This window comes from Microtus ochrogaster, chromosome 8, assembly GCF_000317375.1.
Source record: "Microtus ochrogaster isolate Prairie Vole_2 chromosome 8, MicOch1.0, whole genome shotgun sequence".
In the NCBI taxonomy this organism is placed as follows: Eukaryota; Metazoa; Chordata; class Mammalia; order Rodentia; family Cricetidae; genus Microtus; species Microtus ochrogaster.
Genome location: NC_022015.1, coordinates 61701908 through 61727008, shown reverse-complemented (window position 1 = coordinate 61727008; position 25101 = coordinate 61701908). Strand labels below are relative to the sequence as shown.

The following is a 25101-nucleotide window of genomic DNA, read 5'->3' as shown; positions in this document are numbered from 1 at the left end:
GGGAGGGAGGGAGGGAGGGAAGGAAGGAAGGAAGGAAGGAAGGAAGGAAGGAAGGAAGGAAGGAAGGAAGGAAGGAAGGAAGGAAACTAAAACACTCAATTTCATAGATGTTGAAACTTTTGAAGTGAATAAAACATGGAGAAGAAAAACAAAGACCTGACAAGCAGGCGTGGGTAACCTGTTACCGGATGTAAAACTATGTGTCTTTGGCCAACTCACTTAACTTCCCTAGGCCTGATTCTGTAAGGTAAGAAGGTTTTACTAAATGATCTTTCAGTTCCTTTGCCATTCTGAAAGCCTCTGTTCAGGTGACATGGGAATAAGTTAATATGCACTAAAGGTTATTCTCACCTAAAAAAAGAGATAGTTCCTTAAATTGCAAATCAAATGCTTAGAAACAGGGAGTCAGTTTCTAGGCTCTGACCGAAGGCCACCTTTAACCATTTTAAAATAGAACAAAGAAGATAGCATAAACCTAATCCCTAAATTCTAGAAGCAGGAAGCCACTATACACGGGAATGAAAAGAATTTCCTCCCTGTTCTTTGGATATGTTAAACAGGCATAAAATTTCAACACAGGCAAAATGTGTCTTCTAGTGTCTTTCTACTTCCCTATTGGGACTCTAAATCTCCAATCCTGACAGACTGAGTCCGAAATTATTCATTTAATGAATTCCAGCTTTCAACAGTTCTTGTCCTTTTTTTAGTCAGCTTCCCAATGCAGTTGTTCAACACACAGTTTTGTGGCTGTCCTATGCACCTTTTATTATTATAACCCCACCTAAGCCAGAAAAAACACCACCTGCCAAAAACAATTTGATCTCCATATCTCAAAGACCACTTGCCATGCTCCACACTCCTCAGCCTAATAGATAACCCCTATGGGATTTTGATTAGCAGAAAAGCCTAATGGAAATATTTCAAGATCCTCAAATGTATGTATATGCAATGAAAGATATAGCACATATAACTGCAGCCCTAAAATTAAAAGAAAGCAAATTCCTGGTGTTAGCTTGTCTACTCCAAACCAGGTGTGTAACAGGGAGGAGGAGAACAAAGAAGGAATCAGAAGTAATCGCATCTTAAACATCCCGCCCTTTACAAAACCTTCCTATGGGGCCCAGTTCCTATGTCTACAGTTTCCACTGCTCAGTCCTATAATACTCAGCTTGCTTAACTTTCACATTACCTATATGCCACTTGAGGACTGGAAGTATCCTGAGCACTATAGCTATATATTTTATCATGACTAAAGGGATGCCCCTAACTAAAGGACTCCACCTTTCTGAATCTGAAGTCAACAAAAACTACGAGAAACAATATTGACTACTGCACATCAATACTTCTGACTCTTATCAAAATAAAAATATTAATAAAGATTGAAAGAAAAATAACATCCAGCAATCTAACAAGGCACAGAAAATCCTCTGGATAAAAATTCAAATGCCTGCCAGAGAATGGTGGTAACACACCTTCAATTCCAGCACTGGGGAGACAGAGGCAGGCAAATCTCTGTGAGTTCAAAGCCAGCCAGGTCTACAGAGCAAGTTCCAGGACAGTCTACTTAGAAAAACCTTGTCTCAACAGATCCCCCCCCAATCAAATGCCCACTGGAAGCGGAGAATACTTGCGCTTATACTTGATAAAGTCTATAGAAAATAAAAATTGCTAATAGGTATTTAACAATGCATAAAATTCCCTGCTGTATAAATTATAGATATAAAAGTCAAAAGGCATATAGAGAAATGATCATTTATAACAACTTTTAAAATTAAAAAAAATGCTCAGTATTTGGGGGAAATAAGAAAGGTGTTCAAAGACAAAAATGTTTAATGCTTTTTTTTCTTTTTTCCTTTCTCTTTTTCACATCTTTACTCCAAAAGTCAAAAGAAAGCACAGATTTAAAGACAGGTCTACAATTTCTAAAGGAAAATCCCTAAAATCCTACACCAGACAATTAAACAATGCTGGGTAACTTCTTTAGATTATACACAAAGAATATTCAAATAGCTGTTTCAATTGACTAACAAGCACAGAGGACACAAAGTCTGTCCACCCTGGAGTCTGCCTCCACAGAAGCCATCATTAACATTAACAGCAGCTCTGCTGTGGATTACATTTCAAATTATCACATGATTATGGGCTCAAGGATGGGCTAGATGCCAAGTCTTTTAAGGCAGATCAAGTAGCATGAATCTGCCAGCACTGCTGCAGCTCTAACCACACTTTCTAGATTCAACAATCCTCTCTATCGGACTTCAACTGTTTGAGGAATCCAGTGCTATTAAAATATATTTTTAACTCCAACAAAGAAATAACTTTTACTTAGCTATTTTAGCATACATACAAATAAGAAAACATACTTACAGATTGTATATCTTGTAATGGTTTTTATGTTTTGAATCCAAAAACCTTAAAACAAAACAAACAAAAAGCCACCATTAACAAAAATGAGCTAACATTTCAAATTACAATAATATTAAGAACTAAAACACTTGATTTTCTCCAATCTCAAATACTATTAATAACCCAAATGCATATCCTCTCCAATTTCATGTTTGTTATTTATTAATAATCATTACATTACATAGATTTATACAATCTGAAGTAGAACTGACAATATCAAAAACTATTTTCATCTCTTCTGTCTTCAGCCTAATAAATTAATAATAATATCTTGAAAATGCAATCTTAGCAATTCCCATGTGCACCTAGCTCATACTGATTTCCACAAAAAGCATAAGCAATAATGTACTCTTTAAAAAGCTTACTGTTTTTTTGTTTTGTTTTGTTTTTGGTGGTGGTAGATAAATCTGAACTTCTGACCACGGCCCCATCCTTCCATCCCTGGAATACTGGGATTACAAGTATGTGTCACCAAACTGGTTTTATGCAGGTCTGGAGATTAAACCTAGAGCCTCATGTATGTTAGAAAAGCATTCTACCAGTTAATCAGGCCCAACATGAGTTTATCAAGATAAAGGAATAAATAAATAGTCAATAAAATTGACTTAAAAGAAACACACAGCCGGGCGATGGTGCCGCACGCCTTTAATCCCAGCACTCGGGAGGCAGAGGCAGGCAGATCTCTGTGAGTTCGAGACCAGCCTGGTCTACAGAGCTAGTTCCAGGACAGGCTCCAAAGCCACAGAGAAACCCTGTCTCAAAAAACCAAAAAAAAAAAAAAAAAAAAAAAGAAAGAAACACACATATCTTTATGTAATTTAAAAATGCCAAAAATATCACAAGACCCCAAAGTCTGCTAGAAAAGAAATAGCATAAAAACAAAAAGGCAAAGATACTACCATTAACAGCACCAGCTTCTAAAAATAACTATACAAAGTCTGATCTTCAGGAAAAACTACTTCCAGCCTAGAACACTGTACCAAGACAGACTATAAATCATGGGTGAGTAGATAATACAAGCATTGGTTAAGCTACAAGTCCTCTTGTTTTCCATACACTGTCACAGGAAGTTGTAAAAAATGCTGAGTGAAAGTAGAAAATCATGGAAAGGTGATGATAGGTTCTAGAAATTGGGGAAGCCCATTTGAAAGAGAAGAAATGAGAATCCCAAGAAGAATGGTAAGGGGCATCTCAGACAGGCTAGAAAAGGAAACCATTAGTTCACAATCAAGCAGATCAGGAGGAAACTCCAGGAGAGGGAGAGACTGATGAGCATCAAATGTGCTCAACCCCAGTGGGCAGCAGTGGTGGCGCACATTAATCCCAGCCCTCAGAAGACAGAGGCAGGCAGATCAGAGTTCCATGATAACCAACAACCAGGGCTACAAGAAGAAACCCTGGGTGGGTGGGTGTGTGTCACGACAAAAAGCAAAAAGAAAGAAAGGAAGGAAGGAAGGAAGGAAGGAAGGAAGGAAGGAAGGAAGGAAGGAAGGAAGGAAGGAAGGAAGGAAGGAAGAGAAAATGCTCAAGCACAGTGAGATTTATAGAACTTAGGACAGGCTTGTGAATAAACTAAAATAGAGAACATAGATCTTTTGCAGATATATTAGAGTTTCCAGCTTGGTGTTTCTATGGTTTCTGTGGGAGCAAATGAGTGTGTTTCTGAGTCTATGTGTTGCTTGTGTTTTTCCTTTGGCTCTTTCTCTTCATTCGTTTGTTTGTTTGTTTTGTCCTATTCTAGTTTGTTCACTTTCTATTATTTTACTCTACTACTTTTTAGATGTCTCTGTTTTCTAATGAGAGAGAGAGAAAGGATGTGAATTTGAATGAGAGGGGCTGAGAAGAGTTGGGGGAGGGGAACTATAAACAGAATATATTATATAAAAAATCTGTTTACAAAAAAAAGAAAATTAAACAGTATGACACAACATACTTGTGTCCTAATCATGTAACAGAGTGGGTACATCCTTGGGACAATATAAAACTAGGAGAAAAACACAGCAAAATATTAGGAACTTTATACCTTTTAACTACTGCAGTTTTTTTCTTTTTTAAAAAAATATTGAAATGCTTGGTCAGTTCTCTTTCACAAAGAATTTTTTTTTAAAGGAAACTACAACTCTAGAACTATCAGGAAACAGGGAGAAAGTGTTCGTGTAATTTTAGAGTTCACGTCAGACAAGGAAGGAAATACTGGCATAGTGAGATACGATACCAATCTGTAAAACATTTCAAATGCTTCATCTCATCAACAGCCTGTGAATTTACAACCAAACCTAAAAGAGAGACTATAGCAAGGATTTAACTGTAAGTCCATAGGGCAACTTTAAACTATTCTAATTTTTTTAAGATAGAGAAAGAAAATGCTATTATTTTTAAAAAGACAAAACATGAAGACATACTTTGATTACTTAAAGAAAAAAAAAGCCCAGTGAGTGACATGGTGAATGCGTGTTATCACAATACACTTGTAAGCACAACACACAGAAGACAGCCAGGTCTATGTAATGAGTTTGAAGTCAGACAGGACTAGAGTGAGACACTATCTCAAAAAATAAAGCAGCAGCGACCATAATAACAATGCTATGGATTTGGTAAGACTCTCTAGGACTCTCTTTTGTAATGAATTCTTTTGCAACAAATTCTTTAAGACCAAAAAGAAAAAAAAAGCAGCGGGGAGGTGGTGCACACACCTTTAATCCCAGCTCTGGGGTGGCAGAAGCAGGTGGGTCTCTGTGAGTTCCAGGATAGCCAGGGCTACAGAGAGACCCTGTGGAGAAAAACCAATATATACCTATTCTGTATATACATTACTAAAGCAAAGTTAGCAATCAGTAATTCTGAACAAAAGATAACGCATCAATTTCTGTAATCAATGCTTAATCTGAATCTAATGTCGTAGAACGAAAGGGCATTCTGTAATCAGATTGATGACTATCTTAAATGTCACCATAGAACCTTCATCCAGCAACTGATGAAGACAGGGGCAGAGACCCACCCCGGAGCACTAGGCTGAGCTCCCAAAGTCCAGCTGAAGAGTGGGAGAAGGGAGAATATGAGCAAAGAAGTCAAGACCATGGTGGGGACACCCACTAAAACAGCTTATCTGAGCTAAGGGGAGCTTATCAACTCCAGCCGGACAGGGAAGGAACCAGCATAGGACAAAGCTAGATCCCCTGAATGTGGGTTTTATGGCTGGGGCAGACTGCAGGTACACTGGCAGTGGCACCAGGATTTGTCTTTGCTGCTTGTATTGGCTTTTTGGAACCCATTCTCTCTGGATAGATACCTTGCTCAGGCTGGATATAGTAAAAAGCCTTGGTCCTTCCTTGAAGCAAAGTGCTTTGCCCTGTCTGGGGAGTGGATGGGGGTGCAGTGGGGGAAAGGTGTAGGGAATGGGAGGAGGGGAGGGAGTGGGAACCAGGATTAGTATGTAAAATGAAAAAAGATAGTTTTTTTAAATTAAAAAAAAATAAAAAGTGAAAAAAAAGACCAGAAAGGCATTAAAAAGCCATGTCTACAAAAGGAATCAAAGTGGTTTCCTTATGTTTTAGAGTTCACAGAAATAATAAAGGGGAAAACAATCTCAAAAAAAAAATATAGTAAGTTGAAAAGAAAGCCAACACATAACCATCAAATGTACACACCATGCCCAACTAGATTTGGTAATTTATAAACAACAGAAATTAACTATTCATAGCTCTGGAAGCTGAAAAGTCCAAGAGTACACACATACACACACATACACGAAAAATTGAGTAAATAATATTAAAAATAAAAACACAATGTTTTTTTTCTATGTGTAGACACAGCTCCAAAGATCTAAAAGAGGGATAAAGTTAAGCACCTCACAGGGAAGCCATCCTTATGCTGACCAGTCAGCAAACACTACAGGAAATCAGAAGCAAGTATTTCTTTCCTAACTTTCTGTGTTAGATGCTGAAACCTAGAGAGCTAGAAGCAAGGTATAGGAGAACAGATTCTTTAGGATGTTGGCAGGACAGGAGGAGCATGCATAGCAAGTGACCTAAGCAGACTACAGCCCCTAATATCTCCTAGACATTCCATGTTTCCTAAACGTCTTTCCAAGATAGGAACTTCCTAAGAAGCTTTATTCCTTTCTGATTAAGTTAAAGACACTTTCTGTCCTTTGCAACCAAGAACTCATAATTCTTTATAAAGGGTATTTCCTACAGTGTATTTTAAGTTAGAATTAGTGAAATCATATTTGTGTGTCCCATTATGGTTTCTTAGCTAGCATGTGAACCACAGCAAGACTACCAGCAGAAAGAAGAAGCCCTTTAAAGGATACAGTACAGCAGTTGAAAGAGGGTGTGTGTGTGTGTGTGTGTGTGTGTGTGTGTGTGTGTGTGTGTGTGTGTGTGTGTGTGTGTGTGTGTGTGTAATTTCATGACCACATCTGGCTCAGCTTTTAAGTCTGATACAACAGAAGGCAGGGGAGGAGGGAGGCAAGGAAACAGTACTTTCCAAAGAGAAACAAGTACACTTGCCTACAGATATTTAGAAGGTAGAGACTAAAATATTAGATAGACAAAGCAGAGAGGCAATACTCCGTAAACCTGCACAATCTATGACAGCTCTTTCATAATACCATACTTGAAGCAATTCTGGTATGTATAATCCCCAACTACTTTCTCTTACCCCTACTTGTACCCCCACTGAACCCCTTCTTTTCATCTTTGATGTCAGCCAGGCAGTGTCTTTAATCCCAGCACTCTGGAGGCAAAGGCAGGCAGCTCTCTCTGAGTTTGAGGTCAGTCTGATCTACAGACAAACCCTGTCTTAAACCAAAACAACAACAACAACAAAAAACCCAAAACTAACTTTGGTGTCTTTGTGGGCATATGTGAGAGTTTAACTGAGGTTGCTTGCATGAACATAGGAGATTTCTTATGAAATAAACCTAGGTAAGCCACGAGAGTGCATTTTTAAGTCACATTACTAACATATTTCATATGCCAGAAAAATGTTAACAAACAAAAAAGACCAAAAACAAACACAAAAAACTAGTTAAAGAAAGAGAACAGAAAAGGCAGCACCAGAAATCAACATTCATTTACCAACTGCATTGGCAGAACCTTTGCCATGTGCCCACTCAGGTTCTGGGTAGTCTAGACAAAGGCTGACAGTTTCCATGAGTAACTCTGATGGGGGGGTGTTCAACTGTGTGGAGATCAACAAACCCCAGGATCCAGTGCTCTTTGCCCCTATCCCACCACTGGCGACACAAAAACACGCCACACCATCTGGCACAGCTTCTAGGGATTTGAACTCAGATCTTTTTCATGCTTAAACAGTAGGCACATACCAACTGAGCCATTTCCACAGCCCTGACTTTAGCTCTCTCTTATGCAGCAGAGTCTACTCATCCCAGCTCATAATACACGGTCAGTCACTGATATACCTCCACAGAGGCCTGCAAACAACTCGCAGAAGCCAAGGTTACTAATAAAGACATGTGTTCCAATATTAGCAATCTGTGTTCTGGTCACTAATTACTGCTTTTATCACACATGAGGAGACAGAGAGGGAGTGGATCTGACCATGCTTGCAAACCCCACCAACTGAAGACTTCAGGGACTTAAAATCTAGAGCCTTCTTCTGACCCCCTCCTCCTTTTTCCTACGAAAAGTCAAACATATAAGAGCTGTAATAATAGAGAGTAATTACACAGACAAGAGAAATTAGGAAGTCATCTCCTATGTCTAGAAAAAAGCCCAAGTCTAAAAGATTTTAAATTTATAGCATAAGCACAGAAATACCCACCAAAAAAGCTGGGCAAACTCTGGAAAGGGGGAAGAATTGATTTCTACTCCAGAAAAGTCAAATTCCAGTTTTTAGAAACAAAATTTATAAGACAGAGAGAAAAACACACATGCACCCCAAAATAAAAAGTTATGAATCACTCAAAGGGGAAAAAAATAAGTCAAAAAACTGTCTCTCAGAAAAACCTCACAGCAAATTCACTAGACAAAAATTTTTCTTTACCTTAATGGTGCTCATAGATCTAAAGAAAGACATGAATGAGATCAAGAAAAATGATAAACAGAAATACCAATGTGAAAGAAAAAAACTTGAATGTGGTGGCACACATAGGTAATTCCAGCATTCAGAAGGTCAAGGCAGGAAACTAGAGTTTCTGGGTTGTTTTAAAAATGGAGTGGGGGGTGGGGGGGTGGCGAACAACTAACAAGATGATTCATACATAGGTCAAGATGGTTGCCACCAAGCCTGAAGATGAGTTTGGTCTCCAAGAACCACATGGTAGAAGAAAAAAACTGTAAACTGTCCTCTACACATGTGGCATATCACAAGCATGCCCCCCAACACACAAAACAAAAAAGGCAATAATTTAAATTTTTAGAATGTAGAATTCCAGGGCTAGGAAGATGCCTCAGTTAATAAAGCACACTACTCAAAGGTATGAGGACCTAAGTTTGAAGCCCTAGAGCCCACATGAAAAAGTACAGCAGCACACACCTTTAAACCCAATATCACAGCTACTGCCAAGGCTACTGCTTCCCTCCATAACCAGACAGTAAGGTCCTATTGCTGGAGATACCAATAACTGTGTCATCAAACACAGAGAAATTGAGCTGGTGCCCAACCAGAAGCACCACTGAAGTTCATAGTGTTGGAAGGTACTCTGCACACTACGGGAGGAGAAAAGTACTCATCAACATAACCCAGTTACGAACCCTTCGACCTACAGAGACCTGCCCGCATGCGGGCATATATACTGGTTCAACAGTGGCACAAAACCAATCACCATTTTAAAATTGAATATAAGGCTTATGCCATAAGACAGAACTCATGTCTGCCCCTTCTAAAGTGGTCAAGAACATGAGACTAGATCTATGTCATGGGTCTAGGGGGAAACCTACTATTATTCTGTTAAAGGAACATAACAATCACATGATTCCTAACAACATAAGTTCTACCCATAGATGAGTGAGTGCATCTCTCAGCCCTCTGAGAGAAGCTTCCTTTTGCAGTAGATGGTGATTGACACAGAGACCCACAACTGGACAGTGTGCAGACTGAGAGGCTATGGAGCACTGAGTCCTAAGTAGGATGTCTTTATTGAAACCCTTTCTTAAGGTTCAGAGACCTGTGCAGAAAAAAAGATTGTAAGAACTGTAGGTAATAAATGACCCCAAGGACACAGTGTCTTCCAGACACAACAGGGGTGATACACATATAAACTCAAAGAGACTATTATGGCATGTCCGAGATTTGCTAAAGTGCAAATCAAACAAAATCCCAGGAGAAGTGGACACAAAGTCCTGATCCTAAACAAGAAATTATTTGCAGTTGATACCTACTAAAAAACAGAAAATCAGGTTTCTCCAACAGAGTGTTTTTAGGTATAGCAGCTACATTCCAGGTCAGCCCCCATGCCCAGGAGTAGTTGGCCAATACAAAACAGACTCCATGGTTTTTATGCTTCTGATATGTCATTGTCTTTTGTTTGTCAACAGGGTTTCCCCTGGGTAGCTCTGGTTGTCCTGGAGCTCGTCCTTTAGATCAGGCTATCCTAGAACTCACAGAAATCCACCAGCCTCTGCCTCCTGAGTGTTGGGATTAAAAGTGTGCCATGCCACCACTGCCCGGTGTCTGTTTAGATTTTTTTCTTGTTTTTGAGAAGGTCAAAGAAAAAGAATATAAAGTTGGGTAGATAGGGAGGTGGGAAAGATCTGGGAGGAGATGGAAGAGGGGAAAGAATATAATCCAAATATATGAAAAAATTTTAGTAAGAATCTAAGTAGAACACTATAGTAGTATATACTTGTAATCCTAGCCATGGTTGAAAAATACAGTAAATAGGATAAAAACGTATTAGAAGAAGTCAAAAGTAGATCTAAGCACAAATGTTACAGGAGTAACAACTTTTTGATTAGGTTTAAGGTCTGTTCCATAAGATGGAATCCATATCCAACATTGCCAAAATGAGGCCAAGAGAGCCTGTGGCTAGATAGGTCATGGACCTTTGCTAAAAAAAAAAAAACAAAACAAAAAAAACCCCACAAATTCTAATTGCTCTTAATAAAAACCTAGAGTCAGATATTAGGGGGTGAAAACTAAGAGATAAGAGAAGCAGAGTGGCCAGCCACTATGGAGGACCTTTTACCTCTACCAATGCTCAGTCCAAAGGGGCAATCTTGTCCTCAGACAGCCTGCCTCAGACTGCCCTTGAGCTCCTGTCTCCTCCCACCTTATATTTCTCTCTCCACCCAGCCATATCACTCCTGTCTCCATCTCCCACCTCCCATGGAATCCCAAGTGCTAGGATCACCTTTGTGTGAGCTGTTTCTCTTTTAGACAGATTCAATCTTGTGTAGCCCAGCATGGCCCTGAACTACCAGAGATCCCTCTGCCTCTGTCTCCCGAGTCCTGGGATTAAAAGTATATGCCACCATTCCCTGGCCTCTAGTGGCTAAGTTCTGTACTCTGATCTTCAGTCAAGCTTTATTTGTTAAAAACACACACAAAATATCACCACAAAAACCTACTACTACTCTGCTAGGTAGACATAGCAATAGAATAATTCTTAATGACTTATTGCTATACCGATACATCAGCATACCACTCAACCCTCATCAGAGAAGTTTCTTGTAGATAGCAATTAACACAAAGACCCACAACTGGTCAGCATCCAAAGAATAAGACTTCAGAATGCTCAGCTCTAAATGGCATTCTGTATCACACCCCTTTCCTCGGGGCTCAGGGATATATGCAGAAGAGGGGCAGAAAGACTTCTAGGAGCCAGAGGTGAAGGGTGACTTCAAGGAAACAGTGTTTTCCAGAAACAACAGGGCAGATGCACACTGCAACTATAAAACATGACAGACCTGTGAAAGCTCTAGCCAAAGCCCCACCCCAATCCAAGGCAGGCAACACACCCAGTAGTGGGTGTTCAACACTAACTGGACCTGATTTGGGGAGAACACAACATAAAGTTATATAGGAAGAGAGTTGGGGGAGAGGGATAAATATCAAAATACTGAAAGCAACTTACTGAAGAAAAGTAAAGATATTAAGCAACCTGTAAGACATCATCAACTGGGCTAAATTATTTATCTGGAGGATTTCAGAAAGACAGCTATTTGCAGAAGTAACAAACTTCTCAAACCTGATGAAAGAGAAACATACAGAATTTGTGGCTCAATGGACTACAAGTCACAAAAACTCAGAGAATCACTAGACAGATCACAATCAAACCATCAAAAGACAAATACAGACTGGGGATGTACCTCATTTGATAAGAACATTTACCTAACACACACAAAGCCCTGGGATCCATTCCAAGCTCTGCATAAACCTCTCATGGTGAGGTCACTTAAAATCCCATCACTAGCCAGGTGGAAGCAGGAGGACCAGAAGTTCAAGTATTAGAGATCCAGGTCAGTATGCACTGTGAGACACTGTCTTTAGAAAAACCCAGTCAGTGGGGCAGTGGTAGCACACACCTTTAGTCCCAGCATTCAGGAGGCAGAGCCTGGTCTACAGATCAAGTTCCAGATCAGTCAAAGCTACACAGAGAAATCCTGCCTTGGAAAAGAAACAAAACAAGGAAAACAGGAAGGGGGGAAGGAAGGGAAGGGAGGGGAGGAGAGGGGAGGAGAGGAGGGGGGAGGGAGAAGATCTGCAGTCTCAATGCAGAACAAAAGAAGCAACTTGTCATAAAGAAAGGAGCCTCAGTGCAGGTTTTTTTCCCTCAAAAATCTTTAGGAACAGGAAGCAAAAATACAACAATATTTAAAGCCCTAGAAGACAAGAATATTAACCAAAAATATCCAGCAAAACTGTACTTCAAAAATGAGGAATACTTAGATATTCCCAGAGAAACAAAAATTAAGGATACTTATTACCAAAAGACTAGTCCTTCAAAGAAACGCTGAAGGGAGTCCTTCAAGTGGGAATGATGGAACACTAGCCCCCAGAGGATACATTACACTACACTCTCCTCCCATAGTGGTTGCCTAAAGCTGTAGTCAGCAACAAACTATATATACACATTTTTCCTATACCTATCTATGATAGTTTAATAAACTAGGCACAGTAAAACATTAACCGTAATATTTAAACACAACAATTTTAACACTACAATATAGTGAAAGTTATATAAATATGGTACTTTTCTCAAGAGGAAAGGCAAATAGTATTTTTGAACCACTATTGACTACACCTAAGCTGAAACCTCAGATAAAGGGAACTACAGCAACTTGAAGCTACAGGATGAAATGATAAACTCTGAGAAATGACAATTATAACAACAAACATCAAATCTAATGGAAGTATAACTTTAACTTGGAATTCCACATTTTGTTTTCTACATGATTTTAGATATGGTATTTTTAAAAATTCAATTGTTAAATAATGGATAAATGGCACTAAAAAATACAACTTTACAAATTTTTTAAAAGCTAACAGGAAGTAAGGATGGAATTGTACAGGAACCAAGGCTTGAATACTACTAAAGGTAAACTGGTATTGCAATTTTAGGATGTTCAATGCAATTCCTATGGTAACCACAAGGAAAATAGCTCCAGAATAAAAACACCAAGAAATTAAAACATTTCATTATAAAACATCAACTGAAGAAAAAAGGCAGTAAGGCAAACCAGAAACAAACAGCAAACTGTAGGACAGTAACTCTCCCTGTACCAGTGTGAACAAGCAAAAAACCCTCCAATAGACAGAGACTGGCAGAAAGTATACAAAAGGCATGATCCAACAACATACTATTCACAAAACACATAAGCACAAACAGATTTTTTAATTTACAAACACAAACAGATTAAAAGAGGGCAAATAAAAATTCTATGTAATAATCCAAAGAGTGAGATTAGTATTAGAAAATACACTAGATTTAAAGTATGAGATTAAAAATAAACAATAAAAGGATCAACACATCAAGAAGATTCTAATAATTGTAAAAACTTAGACATCTAGTGGGAGACCATCCAAATACCTAAAGCAGCCAGGCAGAGTTATACCTCTGTAATCCCAGCACTCGAGAGGTGGAGGCAGGAGGATCACATATTCAAGGAATAGACTACATAAGACCCGTCTTAACAAAAACAAAAATAAACTCAAATGATGTGGGAGTGTCATATGTCAATCTGTTGATTTCATTGGTTAATTATAATAAAGAAACTGCTTGGCTGGCCCTGATAGGTTAAAACATAGGTGGGAGGAGTAAACAGAACAGAATGCTGGGAGGAAGAGGAAGTGAGCTCAGAGAGACACCATGCCCCGCTCCCGGGCAGACACATGCGATGAAGCTCCGACGTAGGCTAGAATCTTTCCAGTAAGACCGGTGCTCACAGATTATTAGAGATGGGTTGATCGGAATATCAGAATTAGCCAGTGAGGGCTAGAGCTAATGGGCCAAGCAGTGTTTAAATGAATACAATTTGTGTGCTGTTATTTCGGGGCATAAGCTAGCAGGCGGCCCGGGGTGCTGAGGACGCAGCCCCGCCGCTGGTATTACTACACCCAAATAAATAAACAAAATTTAACCAAATGAAAATAAGAGATAGTTCTAAAGGAGTAATTGCACACTTTGATATACACGACACTTCAACGCAGTAGTGGATGGACAGGCAAGAAAAAGTGGGACTTGAATAGCACGGTAAAGGCTACCAGCCTAAGACTCCTCACACAACCTGCTCAACAACAAAAGACACCACCATGTACAGATAAACTCGATGTTCAGACACAAATGAACTCCAATAGTTTGTGACTTTTAACTAGACATCAAATCAAAGAATAAATGTAAATGAACAGACATCAAATAAAGTATTTTCTTCAACACAACAGAATATTAGAAACAAGTACAAAAGAAAGTAAAGTTTCCAAACATTTGCTTGTTATCACTTCTGGGAACTGGAGATCAGAACTCTATGCTGATCGTCTGGTGTGTTTTAGAACAATGTTGGAAAACACAGTACTTTTTAAGATTCTTTTAAATTTTATTTCATGTGCATGAGTATTTTGACTGCTTGTACATTAGTGGAGAGCACATGAGTGTCTGAGGGCATCAGATTCCCTGGAAGTGGAATTACAGGCAGTTCTGAGCACTTGAGCAAACTGCCTGGGTGCTAGGAACCAAACCCAGCAGGCCCTTTGGAAGAGCAGCCGGTTCTCTTGATCTTTGTGCCTCCTCTCTAGTCTCTTATAGCACATTTTCAGTTTTACAATAATTTACTGATTACCAAAATCTTGCTATACATTCACTAATAAAGTAAAAATACTGAGTATACATAGCACAGTTACAGTTGTTAATGCCTAATGATCAGTCTGTTAGCAGAAGAGGAGAAATGGCAACCTAACCATGTGTGACAAAGGTCAGGCATTACACAACCCTAGCTGATCCGGCACACAGGAATATGACTCCAGTTTTGACAATTCTGTCAGTTTTTTAAAATAAGCTAGAAATGTAGGTTTCAGAATGAGGCTTCCTGGTTTTTAAATATGGTCAGATTTCTACAAAGGTTTCCAGATTCTGTCCTGTGATACACAGAAAAACAGATATTAAGGAAAGCAGCTCTGAGCTCTGCAGTGGTAGAACACCTAGTGATTGATATCTTGGAATTCAACCCGCAGAACTGCTCCCCACCCCCAATAAAAAAGAAAAACCTTGAACTTTTGCCGAGCAGATTATACACCCAGCATTAAGGATACAGAGTTCAGAGGATCATGAGTTCAAGACTGGCCTTAACTACATAATGAGACCCTGTCTCAAATACAGTAACAAGCAATAAAGAAAAAAATCAACTTTGGAATCTTACAGACATGGACTCAACTTTCAGCCTCTTGCTACTTCCAACATGTGGCAACTGAAGATTTTGATTTCTCTTAAATCACTTATGAAAGTGAAACAGGGATTAGATTCACTCTAAAACTTAATAAGATTGTAAATGTAAGCTAGTAATAATAGTTAACACTATAAATAGTAAGTAAATAATGTACAGAAAATAGTATCCACTATTAAAATAGCAAAGCTAGATTTGTGCCCATAATATTTTTATTGTCTAATAGACTAAATCTCCCTATGAGCAAAGAAATATAGCTTACAAAACTGAGAGAGAGGGAGCCGAGAGAAATGGGGCTTTCTTCAGGAGCAACAAAAATTTTCTGGAGTTTGGTATACATGGTGAGTGCATCACCTCTGGCTACACTATGAAAATATTAAATATCACTCAAATTACACAGTTCAAAAGCAATGATTGATTTTTTATATGAATTCACTTTAAGTGGGAAAGAAGCAGGCAAAACGAGGGAAGGAACAAGAAAAGGTAGACAGGAAGAACAGAAGTAATATACCCTTCCTAGTCATTATTGTGAAGTTGGCCTCTGATCAATCTGCTTTCAAGTCTCATTTTTAAATGATAGTCAATAATGATGTCAGAATAACAAATACTTCTTATTTATTGAAAATCAACAAACATATAATTAAGCTTGATTGAGGAATGTACATATAACTAAGAATTGAACATTTGCAAAGTTTCTTCAGAGAAAAAAATGTATATGCTAGCAGCCAAGAAAGAATAGTCTTTTTTTTTTTTTTTTTTGGATTTTCGAGACAGGGTTTCTCTGTAGCTTTGGAGCCTGTCCTGGAACTAGCTCTATAGACCAGGCTGGTCTCGAACTCACAGAGATCCACCTGCCTCTGCCTCCCGAGTGCTGGGATTAAAGGCGTGCGCCACCATCGCCCGGCCTGAAAGAATAGTCTTGAATCTGTAACAGGTTACACATGGGTAAGGAAGTCAAGTATACAAGACAGTAATAGATACTCTTTTGCCAAATCATTATGTCATAAAACTGAGCTCTAATTGTTTCCTTATTAAAAACCTTGGGTGAACATGCTAGTATGGCAGCACCCATAGGTGAAAGTGTAAGGATCATGAGTTCAAAACCAGCCTGGACTATATAAGTCAGCCTGGGTCGTATAGTATGACCCTACCTTAAAACACAGCAAAGTTATAAAAATGTTCTTATTATAAACTTTACAATAAATTGCCACAGATTCAGACAAGGAGAAAAAATTTGTAAACATAACTTTTTCATTTTCAACATTTCCCAAATTGAGCTCCATGAAATGCCGTCTAGAAAGATGAGAAAACAGCCGGGTGGTACACGCCTTTAATCCCAGCACTACAGAGCTAGTTCCAGGACAGGCTCCAAAGCCACAGAGAAACCCTGTCTCGAAAAACCAAAAAAAAAAAAAAAAAAAGATGAGGAAACATGGAGGAAACATAAAAGGTGGGAAAGGCACACATGGTGGCACTGGGAGTATCTGCATAGAAGGCAGTTTGCCTCTGCTTCATCTACATTTTCCTGACTCCTGGGCGCAGAACAGTTCACAAGATACACTCCTTCAGTACACTATACACTAGTCTGTTAAAGACTGCTTAGATTTAAAAATGGCAATTTCATCTTGGCCTAAGGGACAACATAAACCCACAAATCAAAGAGTAATGAACTATCAGAACAAAATGTGGTTTCATATTACCCCTAGCTCAGGGCAAGATCTTAGTGCAAGAAATACAGAGAGGAAAAAAAGAAAAACAATGCGGAGATGCTCTTATATTCCCTCCCTTAAACTGTGCTGATCATCAGTGTTCATCCCTCAGATTAAGTAAATCATCTGCAATTAAGAAAGTAAAGTTCCGTTGTGTGGTGGAAGCACACACCTTTAATCCCAGCACTTGGAAGGTAGAGTCAGGTAGGTGGATCTCTGTGAGTTTGACGCCAGCCTGACCTACAGAGCGAGTTCTAGGACAGTCAGGGTTACATAGAGACTGCCTGTCTTGAAAAACAGACAGACAGAGACACAGAGAGAGAGAGAGAGAGACAGAGACAGAGCACGCAAAGTTCCAACTTGGTTTCTTTCTCCATTTACATTGTTTATATTAATCCCTGAACTCAAATGGAGAAGTTAAATATTTGTCTCAAATTTTCAAATATGAAATTTCACATTACCATGACACTAAATATCTCAAACCTCTAATCACAGAAAAATGTAAGCATGTAAGCTTAAAGATATTTGCAATTTAAGTTTGCTTCACTCCAGGTAATAATATAGTACAATAACAAAGACTAAGTTTTATACAATATCTCTTGTTTGGGGAAAATCATAAGAAAAATATGGAATTAGATAAAATACTTCAAGATATCCTTTGGACACCCCACTAGACAAAGTGAAGAAAGCTCAACTGAAAAACATTAATAAAAGAGCAAAGCTGTTATGCTGTGTGGAGCCTTTTAGAAGTAAAATCTGGCTGTCAGAAATGAGTCTCTAGGAGCAGGGATCTGAAGAGTCCTCTAGTCCCTGCTTCCTGTCCACTACTACGAGGCGTCACTGGTACACACTCCTTCCACCATGAACTTCTGCTACAAGTTCATGATGCCATGGATGGATGAATCTGGGGTGTCTCTGCCCTGCATTCTCAAATGCAAAGGCTGAAATCCTTCTGCAACCATGAGACAAACTAAACCTCTTTTCCATTACCTGTTTCTGCCATGTTATTTGGTGACAGACGCTAATAGTAACTAATATAAAAGGTATAAAAAATGAAAATATTTCTGAGATGTTACTAACTTCAAAGCAAAAAAGAATCACTACTGATTATTCGTAATATCACCAATATAGTGTAAACAAACTAAAGTCACCAGTTATTCAGATGTTGGACACAGATGTTCTTTGAAAGAGTCAATCCTAAAGGTTGCTAACTGAGAATTATTTGTAAGGGTGCCATGTAGTGACATATGCTTTTAATTCTAGCACTCAGAGGCAGAGGCAGGCCAATGTCTGTGAGTTCAAGACCAGACTGGTCTACATAGGGACCTCCTGGCTAGCCAAAGCTACTTAGGTGAGACCCAGATCCAAAATAGCACACATGCACACGAAAAATATTATTTGTAGTCATTTTAGTGTGTAAGGAAGATGTTACCTTCCTTTCTAAGCACCATATAACAGAGGGTGGGGAGCTGGTAAACAGAGCCATCCACACATTGCTGGTCATTTAGCTTATAAACTAAACAAAGAACAATAACAACAAATCCCACCGGGAACATAGTTTTATACACAGCTAGTTCTCCATATGGTATGCTAAAAACATTACAGGAAGAGGTGACAAAATCAGCTGGCTAAAAGAACAACTAGCTAAACAAATAATCTAGATAAGAAACTCTTTAGGAAAACATCTGACAAAGCCCATAAGGTTAAATAAAAACAAACTAGAATAGATAAAGCCAAACTGAATCAATTTCAGTCTTGGTTACTAATTACAAAGTGAACATAAACCTTTTAACTTGCAAGTCTAAGTGTAGGAATTATGAAACCAGAAGATTCAGGACCAAACTAACTTCCCAACACAACATATTCTTGGCTGAGTTATTATAAGGTCTAATAACCAGTGGTAAAGGTCTAGAAACTGGATTCTGCCAGTAACCTGAAAGATGATCAATCATCCTCACTGACTAATCCATACTTAGCAGAAGCCAATATAAAATGAGAATGCCAGATTACTCAGAAGAACCTTACAAGCCAGAAAATGTTCCCTCTACTCAAAGTACTCATACCCTTTTTTGATTTAGAAGCTGAAGTACTAATTTGGCTTTGTTAAATTCGTCCTTGGTGAATATAAAATTGATGTGAAATAGTTCATCTTAAGAGACATTACATGCAGGGCAAAATCAATTCTGCATCAAAGCAGAAAATATATTATCTGGTGACTCGTATCTGGCCAGACTGCTCATTTACCATATTCTGCAACTTGCAGTTCAAACAATCCCCCTTTGCTCTGTTTTCTATGGCTTATTTTATTTTCTCTGTGTCATCACTGACTACCAAGCTGCTACTCCTATCGGTCTGCCGTGCAAACTATCCTTCTGTTGTGTGATATTTTGATTGCACTGACATCCCTAAGACTGGCAATAAAGTTTGTTTTGAATCAGAGGGCAGAGCTAGCTGACCAAAACCACAGAGGTTTCAGAGAACTGAGGACAGATAGATACAGGAAGTAGGAGAATGGAGCCAAGAGCATGTCCTACCCTTATTGGATAGAAGCGTGAGAAAGGGGGGGAGGGAAGCTGATGTAGTATTCTCCTCTGTATGCTGTGAATATTTTATTACCATTGGTTAATAAAGAAGTGGCTTTGGCCTATGGCAGGGCAGAATACAGCCAGGCAAAAAAATCCAGAGATAGAGAGCAAAAGAGGTCAGTCAAAGAGATGCCATGTAGCTGTCGAAGGAAACAGACACCTGAACCTTACTGGTAGGCCACAGCCTTGTGGCAATACACAGATTAATAGAAATGGGTTAATTTAAGATGTAAGAGCTAGTTGGGAATATGCCTATGCTATTATCCAAACAGTGTTGTAATTAATATAGTTCCTGTGTGATTATTTGGGTCTGGGCAGCAGGAAATGAGGCAGGGAGGGAGAGGTGAGAGGGTGGGGAGAGAGGAGGTCACTGGTGGCTTCTCTGACACTTCTCTGATCTTTCAAGTTCTTACACTGATATCAGACTCCCTAGTTTTTATTGTTAGAGTATAAGACAATCACTTCACCCTTCCACTATGTTCTAATTATGAGAAGACAAATGCATTTCCCTACTTTTAAAAGTTTTAAACAATACTTCTGACAGTACAACCTAAAATTTAATGGAAACTACAAAGTAGTACAGGGGCTTGGGGATTTTGGTAGATTTTATAGACAGTGAAACTTAAACTTGAACAAAACATAAATAATACTATAATATCTAAATGAACACAACTTAGAAAAACTGATAGCTAACTCATATAAAGTCATGTATTTATAGACCACTACAAATGCATACTACCTTATAAGTTACAAAGTGCTTTTCCACCTATTTAAATACACATAATAACAAAGTAGTTAGAAGTCCCAGGAAAGATACTTTGAGTATAAGAAATAATCCAGAATTTTAACTTTTAACTATTCAAGTACTTTTAAAAAGCATAGCAAACATAGCAAGACCCAATATTAATGAATCATTATTAATGAACATTACAGTTCATACTAAAAATTTAATGTTCATTTACATGTATTTTTATTCTGAAATTAGAAAATACGTTCAAACTAATTTGCCCAACAGGCAATTTCATATATTCTTAGGTCATAAAGTATTTTTGACTGGGCCTTGAGAAAGACTTTTCTGAACTGAATCACAATTATACTTGGGAAATTATGTTTATCATAAAGCTCTGAATTTATTCTTTCATGTGGCCCAACAATTCCCTTCTATAACCACTGTATCAAACACTAGTACATGTGTAAGTTCCACATAAACATGACTTACCAGTCACCCACACCTCAGTGTGAATAACTAAATAACTCAAAGACTACTCCAACTGTAAAATTAAAAACTTGTACTGTAATAGAAGCCAGGCACTAACCTGGTAAGAGGCATCTTACCAGATACAAAAAAAAAAAGAAAAAAATCACATCACACAAACACATGATTATATATGAGGTCAGTTCTTATCCAGTGAATTGCATTCAGTAAGAGCTACCAGATGTTAAAGTTAAAAACTTTCAGAGCACTATCATAACAAAACAAACTCTACATCATAATGCACATACTGCTCTGTTTTAGGAATCTTCTAAATAAAACATATCAATATAGTTTATTAATAAATGAAATAGAAAATCAAGAGTTCTTACCTTACTACATCATCAATATTGTTCCTGTATACACCTTCAAGTCTTTCTGCAGGAAATCCCATAGCAATAATATTTGGATAAATATCTGAGTATTTAAATTAAGGAAATACCTAAAATATGCAACTATACAAATATTCATGCATTTTAAAACATTAGCTTCCCCCACTATAGCTATAATTATAAAAGGTTGTCAAATATATGTCTACAATCTATGATATATAGTTAAGAAATACCGATAAACACATCACTCTAAAAAGGACTTTCAAAACAATTTTACAACAAAATACTGTTAAAAATTCTCTATTTAGTACCTTGAAAAATAAACCTAAAGCTGAGCATAATACAAGCCTATATTAAAGGCTATTCTTGGACATGGAACAAATTTCAGATGAGCCTAGATTACAGTGAGAAACTATCACAAACATAAAAAAATTAAACAGCAGGTAAGAAGCTGGAAGGCCTTTAATCCCAGCACTTGTCAGGCAGTGGCAGAGAGATCTCTGAGTTGAAGGCCAGCCTAGTCTACAGAGTGAGTTCCAGGACAGCCAGGGCTACACAGAGAAATCCTATCTTGAAAAACAAAAATAACAATAACACCAACAACAAAGCCAGTAAGTAAGTAAGAACCTAAGACAAAAAGTCATCTCGATATTTACAATGTTAAGGCATATAAGGAAAATAAGACCTCCATATTTTGTAAATCATACAGCTAGTGTGTCAGGGTAAATTCAAAAACAAAAACCTGAACCAGCCTGAAAAGACATAACAGTACAACTTCTCATTTTTCCTGGTTAACAATGATCAGACCAATAAGAAAGAAGTAAATACAGAGAGACTCTGAAAGATAGAAAGCTAGTGTCCCTTGAGCTGTATAACCTGGACAAGTCACTCAACTTAACTTGGACTATTCTACACAAAGACTGAGCTGGAAGAGATAACCTGGAAGACCTCTAACCCTCCACTAGTGAGGTCACAATACTCAATTGAGGTTTAAGTCTGGTTACTCTCTCCTAATCAATGTAATCAGTATTTAGCATGTCTATTAGTTTCAACTCTGTTGCACAACAGTTAACACAGAAACAAAACCTCTATACTCAGGAAGAATTTAATTTAGTTAACTAAAAAAAGTCTACATCTCAATGAAGCCTGCCCATCTTTCCAGCTCTCACTTACTCTGGGGCTCCACCCATCTGCTCTCATCTCATGATTAACTATCAGACTTTTCACATCAACTAAGCCAAACTGCTCCCTTTAAAACTGTCACTAAAGATATCTGGCTATGTATTCTGGATCTATTTGCCCCCCTCATGTAACTCACCAATCAATCTCTGAACCACTGAGAAAGCTGCAGTCATATACACTACAGGGCAGAGCAACATCTGTGATGGTCAAGTATCTTGAATACTAACTCACAAAGCCTTTAGGTAAAACTGTTAACTCATAGCAACAATGTAGATGGCTAAATGTCATCACACAAGAGTAAACAAGACAAATTACACATTCTGCAGGACATGACCTAGCATCTTCAGCAAGTCTAGTTACATTACAGCCTTAAGGCTCCTAATTTCTTAAGTACATGTATAGACAGACATACATACTCTGATAGCATTTTCTGTGCCAGAAACAATTTTGTCATTCTAAGACATAAATTCACCTCAATCAAAAAAGAATTAAAGAAGTTCCAAAATAAAATGATTATCATTTAAATATCATAAATATTACCTGTCATCTATTATTCTAAATTGGGAAATGGGTCACACCTAAAAATACAGCTCTCCTTTAATTATTGAAATGTGCTGGTTATATTATGTTCAGTAATGAGGGGAAAAAAGCAAGCAAGGAGAGGTTTAACCAAGACAAAAAGCAATAGAACTTTAAGTTTATTTTTTTAAAAGATTCAATTTTTTTGAGCTTAAAAACTTAAAACGGTAAATACAAGCAAAAGACTGAGTCACCAGATAGGAGCCCAGTCATAATTATCATTACTCTGAAATTCCCACCCAAAACATTGTAAATTAGTTTTGGTCAAAATATAAATTGAGAGGTTGGAAAAAGACAGTATATTGACAGAGGGTTTTGCTTGGCTCAACACAATACAAAGAAAAAACATATATACATATATGCACACCCTTAAAGATTGGAGTAATCTATGCTTTACTGAACAACGCAACAAAGAACTGAATTTTATTAAAAGAAAACAATTATCACCATTCTCAGTGAATACTAACACTTCCCTCCTAGAGAAGCACAGAACCAAGTCTCTCAATATAAGGTCATTCCATCTAGAGCTAACTTCACATTTCGTTCTGTGCCCTGAATACTAATAAACTGAACAAGTTGGCAAAGATTGGGTTAATTTCCTGACCTCTTTTCGGCTGCTGTTAGTAACTGCAGTGCTCCACCTCTGAGCACTATCCCCAGACTGGTTATCATCCTAAAGAAACTATTTGTCCATAACCTCACAGAAATGGATGCCACAGACTTCCTAATCTCAATGGCCCCTCCATCTAGGAAATCCCCCATGGACTGACCATTCTATGCAGTGGGCACGGCCAATGGGAGGCTATCTCAGGACTGCTGCCCTCAAGGAGCTCCTGTTCTTCCCAGAAAGACAGGCATAGAGACCTACCTACAACGGCACTTAAAGTACTATTGCATTTTTTAAAATTAAGATGCTTTTAGATGAAGAAATTAATTCTGTGAAAGAAACTATCACCAAATGACTACTATGTTCATAACCCTCTCAAGAGCCTTGTCTCAGTGACAAAAGAAAACGGGCTGGAGAGATACCTCGGCATTAAGTATACTTGTTGCTCTTGCAGAAAAAGGATCTAGGTTTGGTTCTCAGCACCCATATGGCAGCTCACAACCATCTGTAACTCCAGTTCCAGGAGATGTTATGTCTTTTTCTGGCCTCTGTAGATATCAGGCAGACATAAATGCAGGAATAACACACACATAAAATAAAATTATATTAGAAAAGGCATAAGTGGCTAAAGGGTCCAAGCAGAGAATGAAGAGAGATAGAAACCGAGCCAATAAGACGCACACAAAAAAGATGGGATTTACTTAAAGCACAGAAAGGGTTAAGGATGCCATGGCAAGCAGTTCAATTTGATTGGGCATATATACATAAATGAAGTCAGAGTCAAGAACAAGGGAATTCTCTGTCGAAAAAAATCTTGATCACGGCGTATCCAATCAGCAGACACCAAGAACTACCTGCATTTACCTTTTCTGTCGTCCCTTGCTATCCGCCAGTGCTTTCAAGCAATGGCAGTGAAAGTTTACATGTTACATATTACAAGGAAAATAGGGAAATTTAAAAAAGAGAGGGAACTAAAGGGGCTTTAAGAACAAGAACATTGGGCTGTGTTACTGTTTACGAGGTACCAGGCCCTGTTCCAACCATGGGATGATGAATATCTCCCCCTGCTACAGAACACCAAAGTGACACCTCCAAATCTGCAACATGAAGCTGATGACTTCAGGTAAATCAATGTCTGGGTCTCATGTGTTAGGTTTGGTCTCTGTAAGCTAACAGAATTTCTTACATTTAACTTCCTTGCTAGTTGATTCAAGTAAGATATCTGAAAACCTCTTTCAATCTATAAAAGGGAATGGGCTCTATAGTTGTACCCAAGAGGTTATTATTATGGATGTGGTTGGTAGCCACAAACCTAAAATTCCAGCATTTGAGTAGGGCCCCAAAGCTCCGGGCCAACCTGGTCTACATAGCAAGTTTCACACCAGCCTGCCAGAGGTATAAAATCTTGTCTCAATTTAATAACAAAACAAAAGAACTACAAATAATTGTATTCAGACATCATGGTACATGCCTCTGATGCCTGTAAAACCAGCACTTAAGAAGCTAAGGCCGAGCCAGGCGATGGTGGCGCACGCCTTTAATCCCAGCACTCGGGAGGCAGAGGCAGGTGGATCTCTGTGAGTTCGAGACCAGCCTGGTCTACAAGA

The 25101-nt window shown here is 38.3% G+C and overlaps 1 protein-coding gene across 1 annotated transcript in view; it reads right to left on the bottom strand.

The window, feature by feature from the left end:
* Positions 1 to 25101, bottom strand: part of Pten (phosphatase and tensin homolog) — a 70079-nt gene that overhangs the window by 29243 nt on the left and 15735 nt on the right. Inside the window, exons 3-4 of the mRNA XM_026781329.1 lie at positions 21127 to 21211; positions 2368 to 2412 (exon numbers count right to left, since the gene is read on the bottom strand). Of these exons, the coding sequence (XP_026637130.1) occupies positions 2368 to 2412; positions 21127 to 21211 (130 nt within the window). The remainder of the gene's footprint in view (positions 1 to 2367; positions 2413 to 21126; positions 21212 to 25101) is intronic.